Genomic DNA, 19,912 nt, shown 5'->3' on the forward strand with positions numbered 1-19,912 from the left:
TTCTTCCTGACCAGCCCTGCTTCTGTGCCTCATGTAGGCCCAGCTGCGCAACTACAGAGCCTCTGTGGATAGCCCCTGGGCTATCCAGCCCCTGGGCTGCTTCTGCCCACTGATGGCTCCTTACTCATGGCCCTCATCTGCTTTCCTGAATTCTCCTTCCCCTGTGTGCCCCAGTCAGTCCTGCCTTGGCACACTAATGTCATACAGCACCGCTGTGCTCTGCTGACCTGTCCTGTGAATCTAGTCACCATGCACTGCTGGGTTGGGTTCTTGTGGAGTTTGTTGGGTTTTTTTACTTTGTGATTTTCTATTTGTTTGTTTTCCCTAAATTCCCCGTTTTTATAAAAAAGTGCTCATAGGTGTTCATTTCCAAGTCACAGATGTCTCTCACTGCTGTGGATTTGACCCCACGAACTGGAGATAACAGCATGCCTTCACTGATTTCCAGGACCAAAATTTAATTTCCGCCCCCCCCCCCCCCAAATATTTTGTTTGTTCAGAGGCAGCCTGGGACCTGAATGGGAACAGCAGTTTTTGTTAGGGATCCATGTGTCCGTTGCTCTTTCTGCTGTGGCACTGGACATCGTAGAAACAAGAAAAAACAAGGAACGCCAGCAATGTAAGCAGTTAACACCTAGCACCCTACTACATTTTACAGTAAAGAAACACCAGAATGGGAGACTCTGAGAGACGGTCCCGTTTTCCATACTTTACTCTGAAGCAACAAGAGAAAGGAAGATGTTCAAGCTGGACAGGCCACATGGAACCATCGTGCTGATGTCACCAGCAGGAGGAGCCGTTGGCAACCGTGGAAACGGAACACTCTACACCGGACAGCAGCTGCCTCCTTCAGCTCAGGATGCCTGAAGGTACCACATCCTTCCTCGAAGCCTATTGCTTTGTGGAGTTTTGTTTCAAAAAAACCCCAGCAGAGCTAATATTCTCAAGGTCCAGATTTTGAAACAAAGCTACTGATTTTAGGATAAGATTACGGTTTGCCAGAATGTAAAAGCTTTCATGTTTTCATGTCTGTTCAGAGAGTATTGAGAGAAAAGGACAGGTAGAAGAGGTGAAGATAGCAGCAGCAGAGAATGAACTCAATTTCCATTTTCATTCCCCCTATGCACAGGTAAATACTTTAGATTTTAGAGTGGTTTGTATCCTTGATTTTCTTGATATCTCCATGTTGAAAGGGAGGACCATTATGTAAACTTTCAAGTTGCTATGGCATCTTCTCTGTGTCACAGCAGCACCTGTAAATCAAAATACATAATTTTCAGAGGTGTCGAGAAGAGCTAAAGGTAATCTAAACTATATACAATTTCAACAGCGCACAGGCAATCAAAGAACATAGAAGTTGGAAATCACACCTATAGACCACTCATCACTTTCTTACTGAGTCAACATAATACTAATTCTGAACAAACAGACCACGTTTATAATTTCTTTTTGGAGCAACTTCCTGAATTACTGTAAAATCTCTTGTTTAAAACAAAGCTCTTCAGAAAGGGATTGTCCTCAAAAAAATTACTTAAATTCCACTGAGTGAAAATCAGGGTGGCCATATGGACACTTGGTTATTGTCCACATTTCATCACTGGGGGATAATTAATTGTCACTAATGGCTGGGAAATTGGCTTTGGCTCCAGACCCCAGAGATTCTCCAGGTATAGGCCAGTTCTCCTGACTACAGTCCAGACGTGGCTTCTTTTCTTTCTAAATGTCTGGCACTGGGTGAAACCGACCTTCAAATACTCTAATATTTTAAAGCATGTCTTTGTTGCCTTTAAAAACTCACACACAAACTCACTGAGAAACAACAGGTCACCTGGCGTGTATAGCTCTCAGCCTGGATGCGGTTTGTATCCAGGATAGAAACATGAGTTTGCATTTGTCACTGTGACACTGTTATACATGGACTACTGCATCATCTTCCCCATTTATTAAAACCAAAATCTTTTAAAAGAGCAGAGTCACCTTTATGACAGCCACGGGGGTATGGGAAACCAGTGTGAATCTCCAGAAATTTGTTTTCTTCGGGTGCAGATTCTGTCAGTGTGGAAAACCTCTTGGATGCGGTACTGTGCGCCCACTATGAAAATGGAGATAGTTGCATCTGTTCAGTGGATTTAGAGATACGGAAATGCAGGTGGAAAGGAGCAAGTCCCTTCAAAACACATGTTTAAGTCTGAAAACAAAAGTGACTTTCTGCAGCCGAGCTGATGTTTCCAATGGGAACTGGAAAAAAAAAAAAAAAGATTTTTTTCCAGATTTTTAAGTCCAAGTGTGACAGGTCTGTGCAAGGATTACACGTTCCCAAATGTCTAGGCTTTTGTTTCTTGTCAGGAATCTTTGTGGGGTTTGTTTTTTACTTCTCATTTTCCCACAGACCCATGTACTCGTAATAGTAAGAGAGTAATTGTGTGAGATTTGCCACATGTACGGCAGATTTTATTCAAGATCTCTTTAAATGTTCTGAAATATCAGAATACACTCCCACCAAGTCTTACTTGTATGTGCACAGTAGTTACATCATGTACTGATCCATTAAGTCCATTTTTACTAGTTCATTTACAGTATCTGAAAACTGTTCCCTCCTGCAGCAGAAGTTAAAGAACATTGCCTGCTTGTGGGAAAGACAACCCTCAGGCTGTGTGAGGATCAACTGTGCCTTCCATCACAGCAAACCTCGTTATATCAATGGACTTTTTCTGCCACCTACTAACAGTGAGTAAAAATATTTTCTCAACAGATTTTTCATTAGAATTCAGAAAATATCCTTCTACTCTTGTTCTATTGTATAATAAGGGCAAGAAACGTACCATGCCAAGACAGTCAGGCATGATCTGCTATAGCGAGATACTGAAGTCATGGAATGCTTTGGCATTGGAATGCTTTGGCATTGGAATGTTGTTGCAGGAATTTTGCCTATCATGTTACAAATTGTCATAGCTACCAGTGGTATGAAAGATGAAGTCATGAACGGTAGCTTAGATTGCTGAGATCCACAGAGCAGGAATGATTTTTCCTTGGGTATTTGGTAGATTATATCTCTCTAGTACCGATCCTGCTCTTTTCTGCAGATGCGCTATTGCCACAGGCTGACCAAGAAGTGATTCTGCCTCCAGCCCAGTGTCAAGGCTCACACACACGTCCAGGGAATACTGTAATACCAATTCACTCTCCACTGATTATAAACCTCAACGATGAAGAGGATGATGAAGAAGATGATGAAGAGGACGATGAAGAGAACTGTAAGCAAGTTTTTTCTATCCTTTACAAGCAAGTAGAAGGTATTTTGTAAAACATTATAGTGTACTTCTCACTCAACTGATTCATTAGAATGAGCATTATTTGCATAAAAGAGTGGCTGACAAGTTGCTAAAAGAGTTTCCAGCAAATCTCCAAATTATCAGACCTGACAGTCACCAGCTGCGAGTGAGGCATCATTTTCTAATTCCTGTGAAATGCCCAGCTGTATGTTTCAACAGTGGTATAACTCACATTCCTCTTTCTCATTAACTAGACTTTAAAAAGTGATCCCCAATTCAGATAATTTGTGAATTCAACTTAAATAATCTCCTCAACTGATTTCGTCAACTCCATAGGCAGTCTCATTACAAAACATTATTCTGACGTCTAGCAAACACAATGCATACCAAGCTCTTTCCTAGCTTACCTGAATGTGTATGTTTATATACTTAGGTCCTTAGGTTTTAAAACTTATTAAATGCGGTTGAACCATTCAGTGAATCTCATTTAGAGATGGCAGATCCATAGGGAAGAGATGAACTGCACATTCCCGGTGAGTGAAAGGAGAGAACAACCTGCTCTAAGACACACACTGCAGAAGTTAAAGTACTAATAATTTTAAGTCAACACATGTTATCTTCTTACAAGGCTTGTAACTGCAATTCCCTTGCCCTTGGAAGTACCTAATGTGAAGGAATGATTTCCCTGTCCGGAAGCAGAGGTTGTAATTGGGATGGAAATAAAAAGGAAAACTAAAAGCCAAAAACTGTAACCAAGTGAAATTCATTATGTATTTGACTGTTAAGAATTGTTGAAGGTCTTTGTCTAGCTATCCCCTGATCTTTTAAAAATATTTCCCACAGATGTTACTGACTGTGTGCCTAAGACTGCTGAGGATATCGAAGAGGAAAGAGCAATAAAGGAAATATGCTATAAATCTGGTAAGTACGAAAGGAGTTGTCACGCTTTTCTGAGCAGCCATGCTGCACACACAGTAATCTTTGGGGTATTTTTCCCTCTTGATAATGTTCAGGAGAGTTTTACGGGATTCAGCAGCCTGGCCAACGGCAGTCACCTAACCCTGTGTCACCGTCCCAGGAAACTGAGCTACGGCCCTCGGAAGCTACCCAGTGGGACTTGCAGAAAGCCAAGTACTTTTCATCGCCTCGGACAATGGGTACCACTTTTGGAATTACTCTTACAAGGAGAAACTAGGACACAGTTTGCCCCTCCTCTCCACTTTTTGAACTCAGGACAGTCCTAAGGCGTTTGCAAATATCATAAAAATACTTAGTTTTTCTTCTTATTTGTGTGTATGGGTATCACACAGGTGGTGGCTACCTGCATCAATTGTCACTGTAAAAGGTGAAAATGGGCTGCATATTAACCCCAGGAGTACTTTCCTCGGGTACACAACATCAGTTTTTTGTGTAATTGTTCTTCAAAATCACAATTTATGTACTCTAACCATTCTAATGTTAAGAACTGGTTTCAATTTCTCTAGCAGGCTCTCTCTTGTAAACAGGGACAAGAGTCCCTATTTACACTCTGATAGGGCTATTTATTGCACCGTGAGGATGCCAAAGAACGGTAAAAAACAGCTTTCTCAGAGGCATTTTGAACTCTCTGCTGAACCTCTCTGGTGTCTAGAGGATGAGATGTAGTGGTATATTTCAAGAAAAGGACAGATATGTTTCCCCAAAGCTTTTTTTCAGCCAAGTTCTCTGAGGCTTTAGGTTCTGTGATAACAGGCACCTTGAAAATGCCATCAATTTAATGAGGCAGAATTCATACGTATCATACATGAAGAGTGAATCTAAAGGAATGATTTCCCTGTCCGCAAGAAGAGGTTGTAATTGGGAAGGAAATAAAAAGGAAAACTAAGAGCCAAAAAACGTAACCAAGTGAAATTCATTATGTATTTGACTGTTAAGAATTGTTGAAGGTCTTTGTCTAGCTATCTCCTAATCTTTTAAAACTATTTCCCACAGGTGTTTCTCACTGGGTGGATAAGACTGCTGAGGATATCAAAGAGGAAAGAGCAATAAAGGAAATATGCTATAAATCTGGTAAGTACGAAAGGAGTTGTCACGCTTTTCTGAGCAGCCATGCTGCACACACAGTAAACTTAGGGGTATTTTTCCCTCTTGATAATGTTCAGGTGAGTTTTACGGGATTCAGCAGCCTGACCAACAGCAGTCACCTAACCCTGTGTCACCGTCTCAGGAAAATGAGCTACGGCTCTTTTGATTTTTCTTCACAATCTAAATTTATGTAGTGTAGTTTGAAGCATCCTAAGATTCTTTTCACTGTATAGTATTGACTGACCAATTTTGCAGTCCTAAATTATTCCACAGAATTTGGCAGATTCTTGGTTTTCTCCTTCCTACATTTAAAATGCATCTTGTTAGAATAGTTTCGATGATTTTTTTCTGGCACATGTTTATATATGTTTAGAGTACAGATGAGAGAAACAGTAAGAAATATCTGGGTTTAAGGCACATCCTTATTTTTCATAAGATACATTCTGAGGAAAGCATAGACAGATTTACCCAAAGCATTTCTTTAATTGAGTTCCCCGAGGCATTAAGTTCTGTGATGACAGGCAGCTTGAAAATACCATCAATTTGGTCAGGTAGGATTCATAACTACCATTCATGGGAAGTGGGAAGCTGAAGAACAAGCAGGTCACTTGGAGCTGGTTCTTTCCTTTGGAGCCAGTGCCTTCTTTACTCTGTGTACAACGGTATTTTCTTGGAGGGCATGAGTGTTAGGTAGTGGAGTTACTTCAGGCAGGATCCAAAGAACAGCCGAAAGAGAGAGAAGAATATAAAAAGGGAGTTGGAAGGCAACTGCACTGAACTCATGACAAGCTCCCAGAGGTGGGAGGAAGCGAATGGCAGTGCCCTTCCCAGTGCTTAAACACCAGCAGCTGAAACATTGTTTCTGGTGCTTTCACAGGTGAAAGCAATACAATTCCTGCAGAATTGAGCAACACAAGTAGAGGAGGAGGAGGGAGTACGGGAAGGAGAGTACCAAAAGCGAGTATTTCCAGAACTGGTTGCAGATCCTTTGAAAATGGAGGTAAGATACTTGAGCGTGGAGTCCTTACAGCTAAACATTACCTCATGAATGACATAACTGTCTGTATTTGGATTGGGCTATCCACAATGAATACTTTCTTAATCTTGTCTTCCAGCCTTCAGTCTCCTGCAGTATGTCAAATTTTCAATAATAGCACAACAGTATGGTTTGTTTTTTCACTTTTAGAAAGCCACACTGCAGAACCTAATGCACAACCCAGTTACCAACCAAAGGGTCACTGTAAGGATGGTGAAAACGATTCTCTTCCTAATGTGAGAGAACCTGGAAGAAAGCCTCATTCCCATTCTTCAGAGCCACGAAGATCAGCGTATGTAGTCTACCGAACTGTCACAGTCACCCAAGAACCCAAGTTTAGCCGACCTAGAGGTGGGTTCCTGCTTAAATGGAAGATTCTTAAAATGCCTCTAATATACCTGCCTGTATTGTGCTGTGGTCGATTGTGTCCCTGCAGGTAGAATACGTGATTTATGCCTGAAGACAGGTAAGAGCAAATTTGATGTAGCGTAACTTTCATACCTAGATTGCAGCAGTACTCACAGACAGAAATGCAATGCTTTATAAAGCTCTGCAATTAGTCAGACAGAATATTCATCAACAGTAATTAACCACCTTCAAAGCAGGAATTCTTTTCTCTGCCCAACAGAGAGGGACGACTGCAATGATGTGCTGATATGTATGAATATACCAATCCACATTCATTAATGTGTTTTTCATTCTTTTGAAATATGTATTAAAGCTTGGAATAGCACCTTTAACTTCTCAATTAAGTATGGTGGATTTACAATTATGTTATTCAGGATTTTTTTTTCATCTTGAATAAAAAAGGATTAGATCTTACTCAAACTGCTCTTCATTCAAATGCAGTGTAAATTTTTATGATTATTGTATTTTCACTTTTTTTTTCTGTTGGACGGAGCACAATTTCATTCTTCCTGCATTCATACAGGATGATATTTTCTTTTGTCTTTGTCCTCTTGATAATATGTACTATTCTCACATTTGACAGGAGCCTACAGGTGGGATACTGAGACTTCTTTTGTTCTTCTTGGATATCTGGTTTGGATGTAACCATAACTGTATGACCTTTGCTTTATTTTTAACTTGCTAATAGAACCTCAAAAATCTAATACATCATTTGGGGTTTATATGACTTTCTCCTTTTCCTGACCGTATCTGGACTTGTGAAAATCATTCAACACTGTCCCACGCGACATCCTTGTCTCTAAACTGGAGAGACATACATTTAATGGATGGACCACCCGGTGGATAAAGAATTGGCTGGATGGCTGCACACAGAGAGTTGTGGTCAAGGGCTCAACATGCAACTGGAGACCAGTAATAAGTGGTGTCCCTCAGGGGTTGGTGTTAGGACTGATCCCTGTTCAACATCTTTGTCGGCGACATGGACAGTGTCCATGTTTGCCAACGACGCTAAGTTATGTGGTTTGGTTGATAAGCTGGAGGGAAGGGGTGCCATCCAGGGGGAGTTGTGGGCCAATGCCAACCTCATGAAGTTCAACATAGCAAAGTGCAAGGTTGCTGGGTCAGGGCAATCCCAGGCACAGCTACAGGTTGGGCAGTGAAGTGATTCAGAGCAGCCCTGCGGAGAAGGACTTTGGGGTATTAGCTGAAAATGAGCCAGAAGTGTGCGCTCGCAGTCCAGAAAGCCAACTGTATCCTGGGCTGCATCAAAAGGACCGTGACCAGCAGGTCAAAGGAGGAGATCCTGCCCCTCTACTCTGCTCTTGTGAGACCCCACTCGGAGTATTGTGTGCAGTTCTGGTGTTCTCAACATAAAAAGGACATGGGATTTTTGGAACAAGTCCAGAGGAGGGCCACAGCGATGACAAGGAGCCTTGAGCCATATGAAGACAGGCTGAAAAAAAAACTGCAGCTGTTCAGCCTGGAGAAGAGTCGGCTTCATAAAGACCTCATAGCAGCCTTCCAGTATATGAAGGGGGCTGTGGTGGTTTAAGCCCAGCCAGTTCTAAGTTGCTGGCTGGGCTTAAACCACAACTGGGGCCTACAAAGATACCAGAGAGGGACTTTTCATCAGGGATGGTAGCAATAGGACAATGTTTTTAAACTTAAAATGTTAAGGTTAGATTTAAGGAACTAGTTCTTTACTATGAGGGTCATGAGGCACTGGAACAGGTTGCCTAATTAGTGGTAAATGCTCCATTCCTGGCAGAGTTCAAGGCCAGGCTGGACAGAGCCTTGGGTGACATGGTCTAGTGTGAGGAGACCCTACCTGCGGCAGAGGGGTTGGAACTAGATGACCTTTGAGGTCCTTTCTAACTCTAACCATTCTGTGATTATATGATTCTATGTTTATATGATTTTTGTTATACCAACAATTACCATTTTTGCTACTGTTTTTTGGTTTTTTTTCAGCAGTTCCCGAGCCATCTGTTCGGAAATGCTCCAAAGGAAAGAATGAGCCTGCCAAAAATAGGAAATTTTGGACACAAACGGACATCTACGGTAATACTGCAGCGTTGGGTGTAAACTGAAAATTTCAGTTTTAGTACGGAATTAATAATGTGAATTAATGCGATTAGTCTGGAACTAAGAGAAAACAAGGGTACTTACACATAACGTTGCCTTGCATCTAAGTACATTCACAAGCAGGGATAAAACAGGAGGACCGGATTATGCATTAGTTTCCTCTAAAAGCAGCTGATGCCTTCTGGAAGATTTTCAGTATAGGAACATGCACTTGGTTAAAGTCCAGAATGACCGTGGCAGAGTTGCCTCGCTTGGGAGGTCCTGTGAGCCTTATGGAAAGCCTGAAAGATTACAAAAAAAAATCTTTGAAGAGAGAACTAGAGAGAGAGAGAATCTGTACTTAATCCTAGCTTCTGTTTCAGAGGTGCTGCAGGACTCACCCGATGCACTCATGGGTACTTCAGCTAAAGTAATATTTGTAATAATGTAATATCTGATTCACCTGTCAGGCTAAGAGAGTCTTCCCAGAAAGTACATCTCAAGTGAGGAAACCATGTCTATGCTCTTCCTACAGACAAATACACTTCAGGATCCTATAATGCACCAACCTGGGGGAAAAGAAATCCACAGGCAAAAACATTCTCCAAGACTAAAACAACCATTCAGGTAACTGCTCGATAGAGATTTTGACCGCCTGGTCTCTCCCCACCTAGAAACCAAAATTCCAAAGTAACAACTTCCCCAACCAAATCCCAAAAGGTCCTACGCAATGCTGAGCAGTCTGGAAGAGCAGTTAAGAGTTGTGTTGATGTGCAGACCTGAAATTTGGCCTGTAGAACTAAGTGATTCCTAATTTTGTATAGTTTTACTGAAAGAGTGTATAATTTTACTGTATGAAATTATGCACAAAACCGTGTTCTGCGTATCTATTTTAACAACAGAGCCAAGAACACATGGAAGCGACCCAAAAAGGAAACCGATATGAAGACAGAAGGGAGATGAAACGAGTACTTGAATTCACAAGAACAGTCTAAACTGAAATAAGGGAATTCTCAACTGTAGTTCAAACGATCATAAAATTGTAAATTTCAAAAGTAAGATGTAGGGTACTCTCTGTAGTGTTTCAATACATTAGAAATTGTGGAAATTGTTTAACAATAATTTCACTATAATCCTAAATGTACGATACATTTACCTAATAAAAGTGAAGACGTATCATATTTTATTTTCATTATTTCCCTTGCTTGTATCAAGACTGTAATCACTTAATATAAATTACACTGAACTTTGACCACATTGAATTGACAAGCACAGTATTACACCTTCTTCAGCCTCATCCTTCAGCCTCAAAGCTCTTTGCAGAGAACTTGGCACCTCAAACCAACAAAACTTCTTCCTCTGTTATGCTATTAAAAGCAGGCCAGTGCAATGCGAGATGGCAAAGGCATCCTGGTGTTAAATACTTCCTATCTTAAAAACCAGGTCTGTCACCATTAATCTTAAAATGCAGCATCCATGAAGATTTCATGAAAAGGGAAATTTTCAGAGGACAGAGAAAACGGATTGATTTTCCAGAAACCTCCCTGCTTCTACCCTAGCAGTCACAGCCCTCTCTGGTATCCTTGCCTGTACTTTGTAAAGAAAACCCAGCATGTGCCAGTTTGAGATCTAATCTCCATCAGGTTCTTCTGTATAAAGAAACAACAACTGAGGAAGTACCACAGTTTAACCCCAGCCGGCAACTAAGCCCCACACAGCAGTTTGCTAACTCACTCATTCCCTCCTCCCTGGTGACTTGTAAGAAAGAAGCAGAAGGGCAACAGTGAGAAGACTCCTGTGTTCACATCAAAACAATTCAAAGGGGAATGCAAAGCTGCACACACAAGCAAAGCAAGGACATCACTCACCACTTCCCAGCAGCAGGCAGGTGTTCAGACATCTGCGGTGCTGGCTTCCCATGGGGTCACAACCTCCTTTGGGTATCCCCTGCTCCAGAGCGGGGTCCTTCATGGGCTGCAGGGGGACAGCCTGCCTCACCATGGTCTTCACCACAGTCTTCACATGGACTGCAAGGGAATCTCTGCTCCAGCAACTACTTCTTCACGGCAATTGGGGTCTGCAGATTTGCTGCACTCACAGATTCTCACCCCTCTCTTCAGGTGCATCACTGCAGGTTTTTGGTTGTTTTTTTTTCTCCTTTCTTAAACATGTTATCCCAGAGGCCCTGCCACTGTTGCTGGTATCTCCAAGTCACTGATGTCACTCACTGCTGAGGAATTGAGCCTATGTCAAATCTACAGCTTCATCTACCCCTTTAAATATTTGTTGTGGTTTAAGCCCAGCCGTACATCAGACCATGCAGTCTCTGTCTCACTTCCCCCCTTCTCCCCTGACCCTGCTCCAGAAGGGACGGGGAGGAGAATCAAAAGAATGTAACTCCCACGGGCTGAGATAGGAGCAGTCCAGTAACTAAGGTATAACACAAACCACTACTGCTACCACCAATAATAATAATAATGACAAGGGAAATAACAAAGGAAAAGAACACAACTGCCCACCACCCGCCGACCGATACCCAGCCCGACCCGAGCAGTGATCTAGCCCTTCCGGGTAACTGCCCCCAGTTTTACAAACTGGGCATGACGTGCTGTGGTATGGAATACCTCTTTGGCTAGCTTGGGTCAGGTGTTCTGTCTCTGCTTCCTCCCAGCTTCCCTCCTCCCTGGCAGAGCATGAGACTCAGAAAGCCCTTGGTCAGACTAAACACTACTTAGCAAGAACTAAAAGCACTGGTGTTATCAGCGCTGCTCCCAGGCCGAAAGTCAAAACCACAGCACTGCACCAGCTACTAAGAAGGAGAAAAATGACTGCTACTGCTGAACACAGGACTATATATTTTGTTCAGAGGCAGCCTGGGGCCTGAATGGGATCAGAGCTGCTTGTTAGGGACATAAGCATCCACTGCTCTTTCTGCTGTAGCAGTAGACATCATGGAAGCAAGAAAAAACAATGAACCCCAGCAGTGTAAGCAGTTAACACACAGCACCTAAGAGCAGGAATCAGGTAATTTCTCAATTCACTAAAAGGAGTGAAGTAAGAAACGTGGAGCACAAGGACTTGCGTTAAAAGACGCTCAAAGAATAATGTTCATCTTTGTGCTCTCAAGACAACAGGTTCTACACAGGAAGAAGTTGGGTCTTATTTAAGCACCACAAGATGGGTTTGTTCCATTTTACATTAAAGAAACATGGGACGGGAGAATGGAAGACTCTTTGAGATCGTGTGATTTTCAATACTTTGATGAAACGAGATAAAGAAAGATGTTCAAGCTGGACAGGCCACACGGAACCATTATGATGATGTCAACAGCTAGACAAGCCATTGGCAGCCATGGCAATGGAACATTCTATACTGCCTAGCAACTGGTAGAGAATGTGAACTCAAAAAGACTAAAGAAGCTACCATCTCCTTCGCACAAGTGAGAGTAGGGAAGCACAAGACGTGCAAATGGCCACAGGTGGAAATGACTGCAATATCTATATGACAATGGTTTTGAAATTAGACCAGATAGTCTCAACCTGGATTTGATTATCACAGGTCCCTCTTCACAAAATAAACCTAATGCTCTTTTCTGCAGATGCGCCATTGCCACAGGCTGACCAAGAAGTGATTCTGCCTCCAGCCCAGTGTCAAGGCTCACTCACACGTCCAGAGAATACTGTAATACCAATTCACCCTCCACTGATTATAAACCTCAACGATGAAGAGGATGATGAAGATGATGATGAAGAGGACGATGAAGAGAACTGTAAGCAAGTTTTTTCTACCCTTTACAAGCAAGTAGAATGGGGTTTGTAAAACATTACAATGTACTTCACAGTCAACTGATTCATTAGAATAAGCACTATTTGCATAAAAGAGTGGTTGACAAGTTGCTAAAAGAGTTTCCAGCAAATCTCCAAATTATCAGACCTGACAGTCACCAGCTGCGAGTGAGGCACCATTTTCTAACTCCTGTGAAATGCCCAGCTGTATGTTTCAACAGTGGTATAACTCACATTCCTCTTTCTCATTAACTAGACTTTAAAGGGTGATCCCCAATTCAGATAATATGATCCACAATTCAGATGGCCATCGAATACTCTTCACAAGTCCTCATAATTCAGGGATGACGTTACAGGCTTAGGAGGTACTTCTTTTCCTGGAAACCAGCTTTCGAACACGGGCTGTACTCACTCATCAGTGAAGCTGATGGAAGTCACAGCTTTGTTTACAAAAGACAATTGTGTGAATTCAACTTATATAATCTGTTGTACCGATTTTCTCAACTCCGTAAGCAGTCTCATCACAGAACATTAGTCTGAAATCTAGCAGACAAAATGCATACCAAGCTCTTTCCTAGTTTACCTGAATGTGTATGTTTATATACTTAGGTCCTTAGGTTTTAAAAGTTTTTAAGTGTGGTTGAACCATTCAGTGAATTTCATTTAGAGATGGGAGATCCATAGGGAAGAGATGAACTGCACATTCCCGGTGAGTGAAAGCAGAGAACAACCTGCTCTAAGGCGCACACTGCACAAATTAAAATACTAATAATTTTAAGTCAACACATGTTATCTTCTTACAAGGCTTGTAACTGCAATTCCCTTGCCCTTGGAAGTACCTAATGTGAAGGAATGATTTCCCTGTCCGGAAGCAGAGGTTGTAATTGGGATGGAAATAAAAAGGAAAACTAAGAGCCAAAAAGCGTAACCAAGTGAAATTCATTATGTATTTGACTGTTAAGAATTGTTGAAGGTCTTTGTCTAGCTATCCCCTGATCTTTTAAAAATATTTCCCACAGATGTTACTGACTGTGTGCCTAAGACTGCTGAGGATATCGAAGAGGAAAGAGCAATAAAGGAAATATGCTATAAATCTGGTAAGTACGAAAGGAGTTGTCACGCTTTTCTGAGCAGCCATGCTGCACACACAGTAATCTTTGGGATATTTTTCCCTCTTGATAATGTTCAGGAGAGTTTTACGGGATTCAGCAGCCTGGCCAACGGCAGTCACCTAACCCTGTGTCACCGTCCCAGGAAACTGAGCTACGGCCCTCGGAAGCTACCCAGTGGGACTTGCAGAAAGCCAAGTACTTTTCATCGCCTCGGACAATGGGTACCACTTTTGAAATTACTCTTACAAGGAGAAACTAGGACACAGTTTGCCCCTCCTCTCCACTTTTTGAACTCAGGGACAGTCCTAAGGCGTTTGCAAATATCATAAAAATACTTAAGTTTTTCTTCTTATTTGTGTGCATGGGTATCACACAGGTGGTGGCTACCTGCATCAATTGTCACTGGAAAAGATGAAAATGGGCTCAATATTAACGCCAGGAGTACTTTCCTCGGGTACACAACATCAGTTTTTTGTGTAATTGCTCCTCAAAATCACAATTTATGTACTCTTACTTTAACCATTCTAATGTTCAGAACTGGTTTCAATTTCTCTAGCAGGCTCTCTCTTGTAAACAGGGACAAGAGTCCCTATTTACACTCTGATAGGGCTATTTATTGCACCGTGAGGATGCCAAAGAATGGTTAAAAACAGCTTTCCCAGAGGCGTTTTGAACTCTCTGCTGGACCTCTCTGGTGTCTAGATGATGAGATGTAGTGGTACATTCCAAGAAAAGGACAGATATGTTTCCCCAAAGCTTTTCTTCAGCCAAGTTCTCTGAGGCTTTAGGTTCTGTGATAACAGGCACCTTGAAAATACCATCAATTTAATCAGGCAGATTTCTTACGTATCATACATGAAGAGTGAGCAGCTAAAGAACGAGGAGGTAACTTATATCCAAATCCTATAAAATTTAATGATACAAAAAAAGGAGGAGAGAGTTCAGGAAGAAGAGTACCAAGAAAGACTATTCCCAAAACAGATCACAAATCCTTTGAAACATGGAGACAGGATACTTGATCATTGACTTCTCATTGCTGAACATCGTATCATCAATGAAATAACTCATCAAGTATCCTGTCTCCTGCAGTGTGTAAAATTTTCACTAATAGCACAACAGTATTGGTTTGGTTTTTCTTCTTAAATTACTTTAATTCTTCTCTTTATCATGAGAAAGAAGCGGGAAGAAAGACTTCTTTCTATTATTCAGAACCCCAAACATCAGCATATGTAGTCAACTGGATTGTCACAGTCACCAAAGAACCCAAGTTCAGCCGACCTAGAGGTGGGTTCCTGCTTAAATGGAGGATTCTTAAAATGCCTCTAATATACCTGCCTCTGTTGTGCTGCAGTCAAGTGTGATCCTGCAGGTGAACAGGAAGTGATTTATGCCTGAAGATGGGTAAGAGCAAATTTGATCCAGCATAACTTTCACAAGTACGGTGCAGCAGTACTCACTGACAGAAATGCAAAGCCTTATAAAGCTCTGCAATTAGTCAAGACAGAATATTCATGAACAGTAATTAACCACCTTCAAAGCAGGAATTCTTTTCTCTACCCAACATAGAGGGATGAATGCGGCTATGCACAAATATATAGATTCCCACTCCTTAGAGTACCTTTTATCTATTACTCAAGCTGCAAATTTTTGTGATTTATATTGTTATTGCTTTTTCACACTATTTCTGTCGGACAGAGCACTGAATTCATACTTCTTGACATTCACGAAGGATGATATTTTCCTTCATAATTTTTCAGCTTGGAAATACACTACTGTCCTCCTGATAGAATGTGCTATGTCTCAAATTTGACATGAGGTTACAGTTGGGATTCGAAGTCTTGTGTCTTTCTGGCCATCTAACATCAGTGTAATTTTACATCTTTAAGCTTTATTTTTAGCTTGCTAATTGAGCTTCACAGAATACGGCACATCATTTCAGGGTTTCTTAGCTGCAAATAATTTCAGTAAGCCTTAATTAAAAGTAATTTCCTCTTCCTACTTACAGTCATTTCTCTCAAGATGGGCAGAATCATCATCTTGAGGTGCCTCCAGGTGCTCATTTCCAAAGAAAGGAACCTTTTTCATATGGAGAAGATCAGTAAGGTTAAGGGAAATGAATCCCAAAATCACTGCTTTGTCCTGGGAACCAACAGATCTGGGGTTTTTCTTTTTGCTTTTAATGCTTGCCTTGATAAAATGTGGACAGATGGGTGCAGATGTTCCAGAGAGATCGTTCTTAATGTGAAGACTACATCTTATCAAGCTTCCAGGTTAAAAAAGGATACAGCATGTCTAAAACAAGGTGATCAGCATTATTCTCATAACAACAACCGTTGCCATTTCGGTTACTGGGTTAGGTTTTTTCAGCAGTTCCTGAGCCATCTGTTTGGAAATGCTCCAAAGGAAAGAATGAACCTGGCAAGAATAGGAGATTTTGGACGCAAACAGGAAACTGTGGTAATACCGCAGTGTTGGGTGTAAACTGAATATTTCAGGTTTAGTATGGAATAAACAATGTGAATTAATGCACTTAGTCTGGAACTAAGAGAAAACAAGGGTACTTAAACATAACATTGCCTTGCACCTAAGTGCGTTCACAAGCAGGGATAAAACAGGAGGACAGAATTATGGATTAGTTTCTTCTAAAAGCAGTTGATGCCTTTGGGAAAATTTTCATGACAGGAACATGCACTTAGTTAAAGTCCAGGACAACCATGGCAGAATCGCATGAGTCACCTGATGCATTTGTGGATGCTTCAGCTAACGCAGTATTTGTAATAATGTAATATCTGATTCACCTGTCAGGCTAAGAGAGTCTTCCCAGAAAGTACATCTCAAGTGAGGAAACCATGTCTATGCTCTTCCTACAGACAAATACACTTCAGGATCCTATAATGCACCAACTCCAAGGAAGAGAAATCCACAGGCACAAACATTCTCCAAGACTAAAACAACCATTCAGGTAACTGCTTGATAGAGATTTTGACCGCCTGGTCTCTCCCCACCTAGAAACCAGAATTTCATAGTAACAACTCCCCCAACCAAATCCCAAAAAGATCCTATGCAATGCTGAGCAGTCTGAAAGAACAGTTAGGAGTTGTATGGATTTGCAGACAATAATTCCTAATTTTGTACAGTGTTACTGATCTGAAGGCAAAAGTTGTACTTGCCTTTACAATGAGGAGCTACAGGACGGGGTTTGGCTTGTAGCACTAGACAAAGCTCAGCAGAGACACTGCATGAGCGTGGTCTATTTGTCTCTCTTTGTCTGCTTATGTAGCATCTCCAAAAGCCAAACACTCATCAGCCACGGTCCTAATTCATGAAAGGAATCACTCTAGTAAACATTCACAGAATGCCCTGAGGGCCTAAAATTAATAGATTTTACAGCTGAGCAGAAAGCAGAGATGACAACTTGACCTTGCCTCTTGTGTCGACGGTTTACTGCTTAAACTGCTTCTGAAAGAGCGTATAGTTTTGCCATAGGAAATTATGCACAAGGTGTTCTGTGTTTGTATTTTGACAACAGCACCGAAAAGACATGGAAGTGAACCACAAACGAGAAGGGTATGAAGACAGGAGGGAGATGAAGAAAGTACCTGAATTCACAAGAACAACCTAAATTGCAGAAAGATAGGGGAATTCTCAAGAGGAGAAACCAAACACGATAAGAATGCAAATTCCAAAAATAACACGTAGGAAGTACACTGTAACACTTCAAAAGTGATTAAATTTTAATCCTTCATCATGGCTATGCTACTGCCTTGTTCTCATGCAGATTCTTATTCCTGACAACTGGACTCTATCAGCCCAGCCCTATCCATCCTATTCCTGATTTCTAATCCTATCTACGTACTCCAGTGTTTCCCGAAGACGTGCCAGCTTGGAAATTGCTCTAAGACAAAAGAAGAAAGACAATCTCCTTGCGAACTCTTTCTGCCTTTCCCATTATTGGTTAGAGATAATTTTGCCTTTGTATGCAGTTCAAGTAGTGCATATACACTAGAAGGGTTTCCAGTCTAGCACTGCAATATTTGGAGACGTGCCTTCCTTTATGACAATGGGCAACGGAAATTCAACCCAGTGAGCTGCTCTGAGCCCTCAGTTTGGAGCTGAAAGGCAATAGCACCATTTTATTCCAAGCAATACCCAGGCAATCCAGTGAACTATGGCAAAAGCATCCTGCTGTTAAATACTTTCTGTTTTAGGAACTGCGTTTGTAGCCATAAGCATAAAATACAGAATCTTTGAACATGCATGGGCCAGTTTGAGATCTAATCCCGTGTCAGATTCTTCTTGATGAAGGAACACCAACTGAGGAATTGCCCCAGCAGGCAACTAAGCCCCACACAGCAGTTTGCTCGCTCGCTCGCTCACTCACTCACTCACTCACTCACTCCCCGCCCCATTGACGTGTGGGAGAAAATCAGGACAACTGAGAGAAAACTCCTCGGTTCACATGAAAACAGTTTAATAGGTAAAGTAAAAGCCACACACACAAGCAAAGCAAAGCAAAACAAGGACCTCACTCACCACTTCCCATCAGCAGGCAGGTGTTCAGACATCTCCAGAGAAAGTAGTCATCACCACGCCAAACGTTTCCCCCCCCCTTACTTCTTGTTTTCCCAGTCTGTCCGTAGACTGCCTTTTCCAGATCGGGAAGTCAGAATACTGGTTGGGTCCCTTGAAAGTTTCCCAGTACCATTATCCTGGAGTGACCCCGTTCCTTGCCGTGACCGTTCCCGACACTTAGAAAAAGCAAACGCAACACCTGCGTGAGGACCCGGATGCGCCACCATCCCTTTCGCCAGAGATCTGCAGCCGAACTCCTCGCCACCTCCGTCTCGAACAAACACGGCACCTTCCGCTGCACCGCACCGCCACACCTCACAACCCCCGTTGCCAGCTCTGCGCCGAGCACACACTGCGACTGCGCCTGCGCCGAGCACACACACACACACACACACACACACACACACACACACACTGCGACTGCGCCTGCGCCGAGCACACACACACTGCGACTGCGCCTGCGCCTGCGCCTGCGCCGAGCACACACACTGCGACTGCGCCGAGCACACACACACTGCGACTGCGCCTGCGCTGAGCACACACACACTGCGACTGCGCCTGCGCTGAGCACACACTGCGACTGCGCCTGCGCCGCCCCCGCGGGGCGCCACGGGAAGTGGAGCCCGTTACTGCTTCCCCCGCCAAGCTCTGCGGCACGGCCGTGGGCGCGGTGGGTGAGCTGGGCTGCCCGTGTCCAGCAGCCCGCAGCCTCGGGTCGGTTCCGCCGCCCCGCCCCGCCCGGCCCGGCTGCGGGCCTGGGGCAGCTCCGCTCTCCCCAGCGGCAGCTGCCGCCGGGCCAGGGCCGGCCCGGAAGCCACAGTTGTGCTCGGAGATGGGTCCCGGCGGCCGCGAGGCCGAGGCCGGTCTGAGGCCCCAAGCTGTGGGGACCTCTCCTTCAGGACAGCCGCCTGCTGTCCTTACCCAGGCTCTGCCTCGGCGTACAACCCTTGAGTCTCTGCCGCTTGACTGTGCCTGGACGCCAGGCACTCGCTCACCAAAGCTGCTTTGCCGCTGTGCTCTTTAGCTGCACGGAGGGGAGAACATGCAACGAAAGGCTCGTTGGTCGACACAAGGACACGGACAGAGATCGCTCACCCTTTTCTCTCAGTTTATTGCCAATCGCAGCCGAGCAGGGGCATGAAAAAATAAAAGTCAAATTTCTCAACACCACCTCCTCACCAGTCCCTTCTCCCCTGTTGTCATTGGCCCTGTTGGACACATGGGAAGCTTCCAGCAGCTGCTCCCTGTAGCCCCCAGCTACCGCATCTTTGCCACACAAACCCAGGGCAGAATCGGTTCTTCCTGACCAGCCCTGCTTCTGTGCCTCATGTAGGCCCAGCTGCGCAACTACAGAGCCTCTGTGGATAGCCCCTGGCACAGCTGACCTGGCCTTCCTAGGGCTGCTTCTGCCCACTGATGGCTCCTTACTCATGGCCCTCATCTGCTTTCCTGAATTCTCCTTCCCCTGTGTGCCCCAGTCAGTCCTGCCCTGGCACACTAATGTACAGCACCGCTGTGCTCTGCTGACCTGTCCTGTGAGTCTAGTCACCATGCACTGCTGGGCTGGGTTCTTGCGGAGTTTTTCTGATTTGTTTGGTT

The 19,912-nt window shown here is 43.3% G+C and overlaps 1 protein-coding gene and 2 long non-coding RNA genes across 4 annotated transcripts; all 3 read left to right on the forward strand.

Annotated features, from left to right (window-relative positions):
- Window positions 1-941: 941 nt before the first annotated feature.
- LOC133269857 (uncharacterized protein C12orf50 homolog) lies at window positions 942-14,000 on the forward strand (the record flags this gene model as incomplete). The annotated part of the gene is made up of 6 exons (XM_061454520.1): window positions 942-948; window positions 1,038-1,129; window positions 2,604-2,727; window positions 12,443-12,613; window positions 13,649-13,726; window positions 13,819-14,000. Coding segments are annotated over 6 exons (654 nt in total), but the record flags the coding sequence as incomplete, so codon positions are not given.
- Window positions 8,338-12,115, forward strand: LOC133269931 (uncharacterized). 2 transcript variants are annotated; one of them, XR_009743608.1, is made up of 5 exons: window positions 8,338-8,841; window positions 9,380-9,471; window positions 9,747-9,899; window positions 11,711-11,868; window positions 11,972-12,115. It is a non-coding gene; the product is annotated as an uncharacterized LOC133269931 (long non-coding RNA). The 2 variants fall into 2 exon arrangements; XR_009743607.1 differs by having other exon boundaries at window positions 8,339-8,841; window positions 11,711-12,115.
- An 891-nt stretch (window positions 14,001-14,891) lies between the features above and the next one.
- LOC133269928 (uncharacterized) lies at window positions 14,892-17,486 on the forward strand. Its single transcript, XR_009743602.1, has 4 exons — window positions 14,892-15,025; window positions 16,109-16,198; window positions 16,612-16,703; window positions 17,271-17,486. It is a non-coding gene; the product is annotated as an uncharacterized LOC133269928 (long non-coding RNA).
- The last annotated feature ends 2,426 nt before the right edge of the window (window positions 17,487-19,912 follow it).

Source organism: Pezoporus flaviventris, unplaced genomic scaffold (assembly GCF_033815535.1).
Source record: "Pezoporus flaviventris isolate CSIRO_AGI_PZ_B2104156 unplaced genomic scaffold, CSIRO_AGI_Pfla_v1 ptg000016l, whole genome shotgun sequence".
NCBI lineage: Eukaryota > Metazoa > Chordata > Aves > Psittaciformes > Psittacidae > Pezoporus > Pezoporus flaviventris.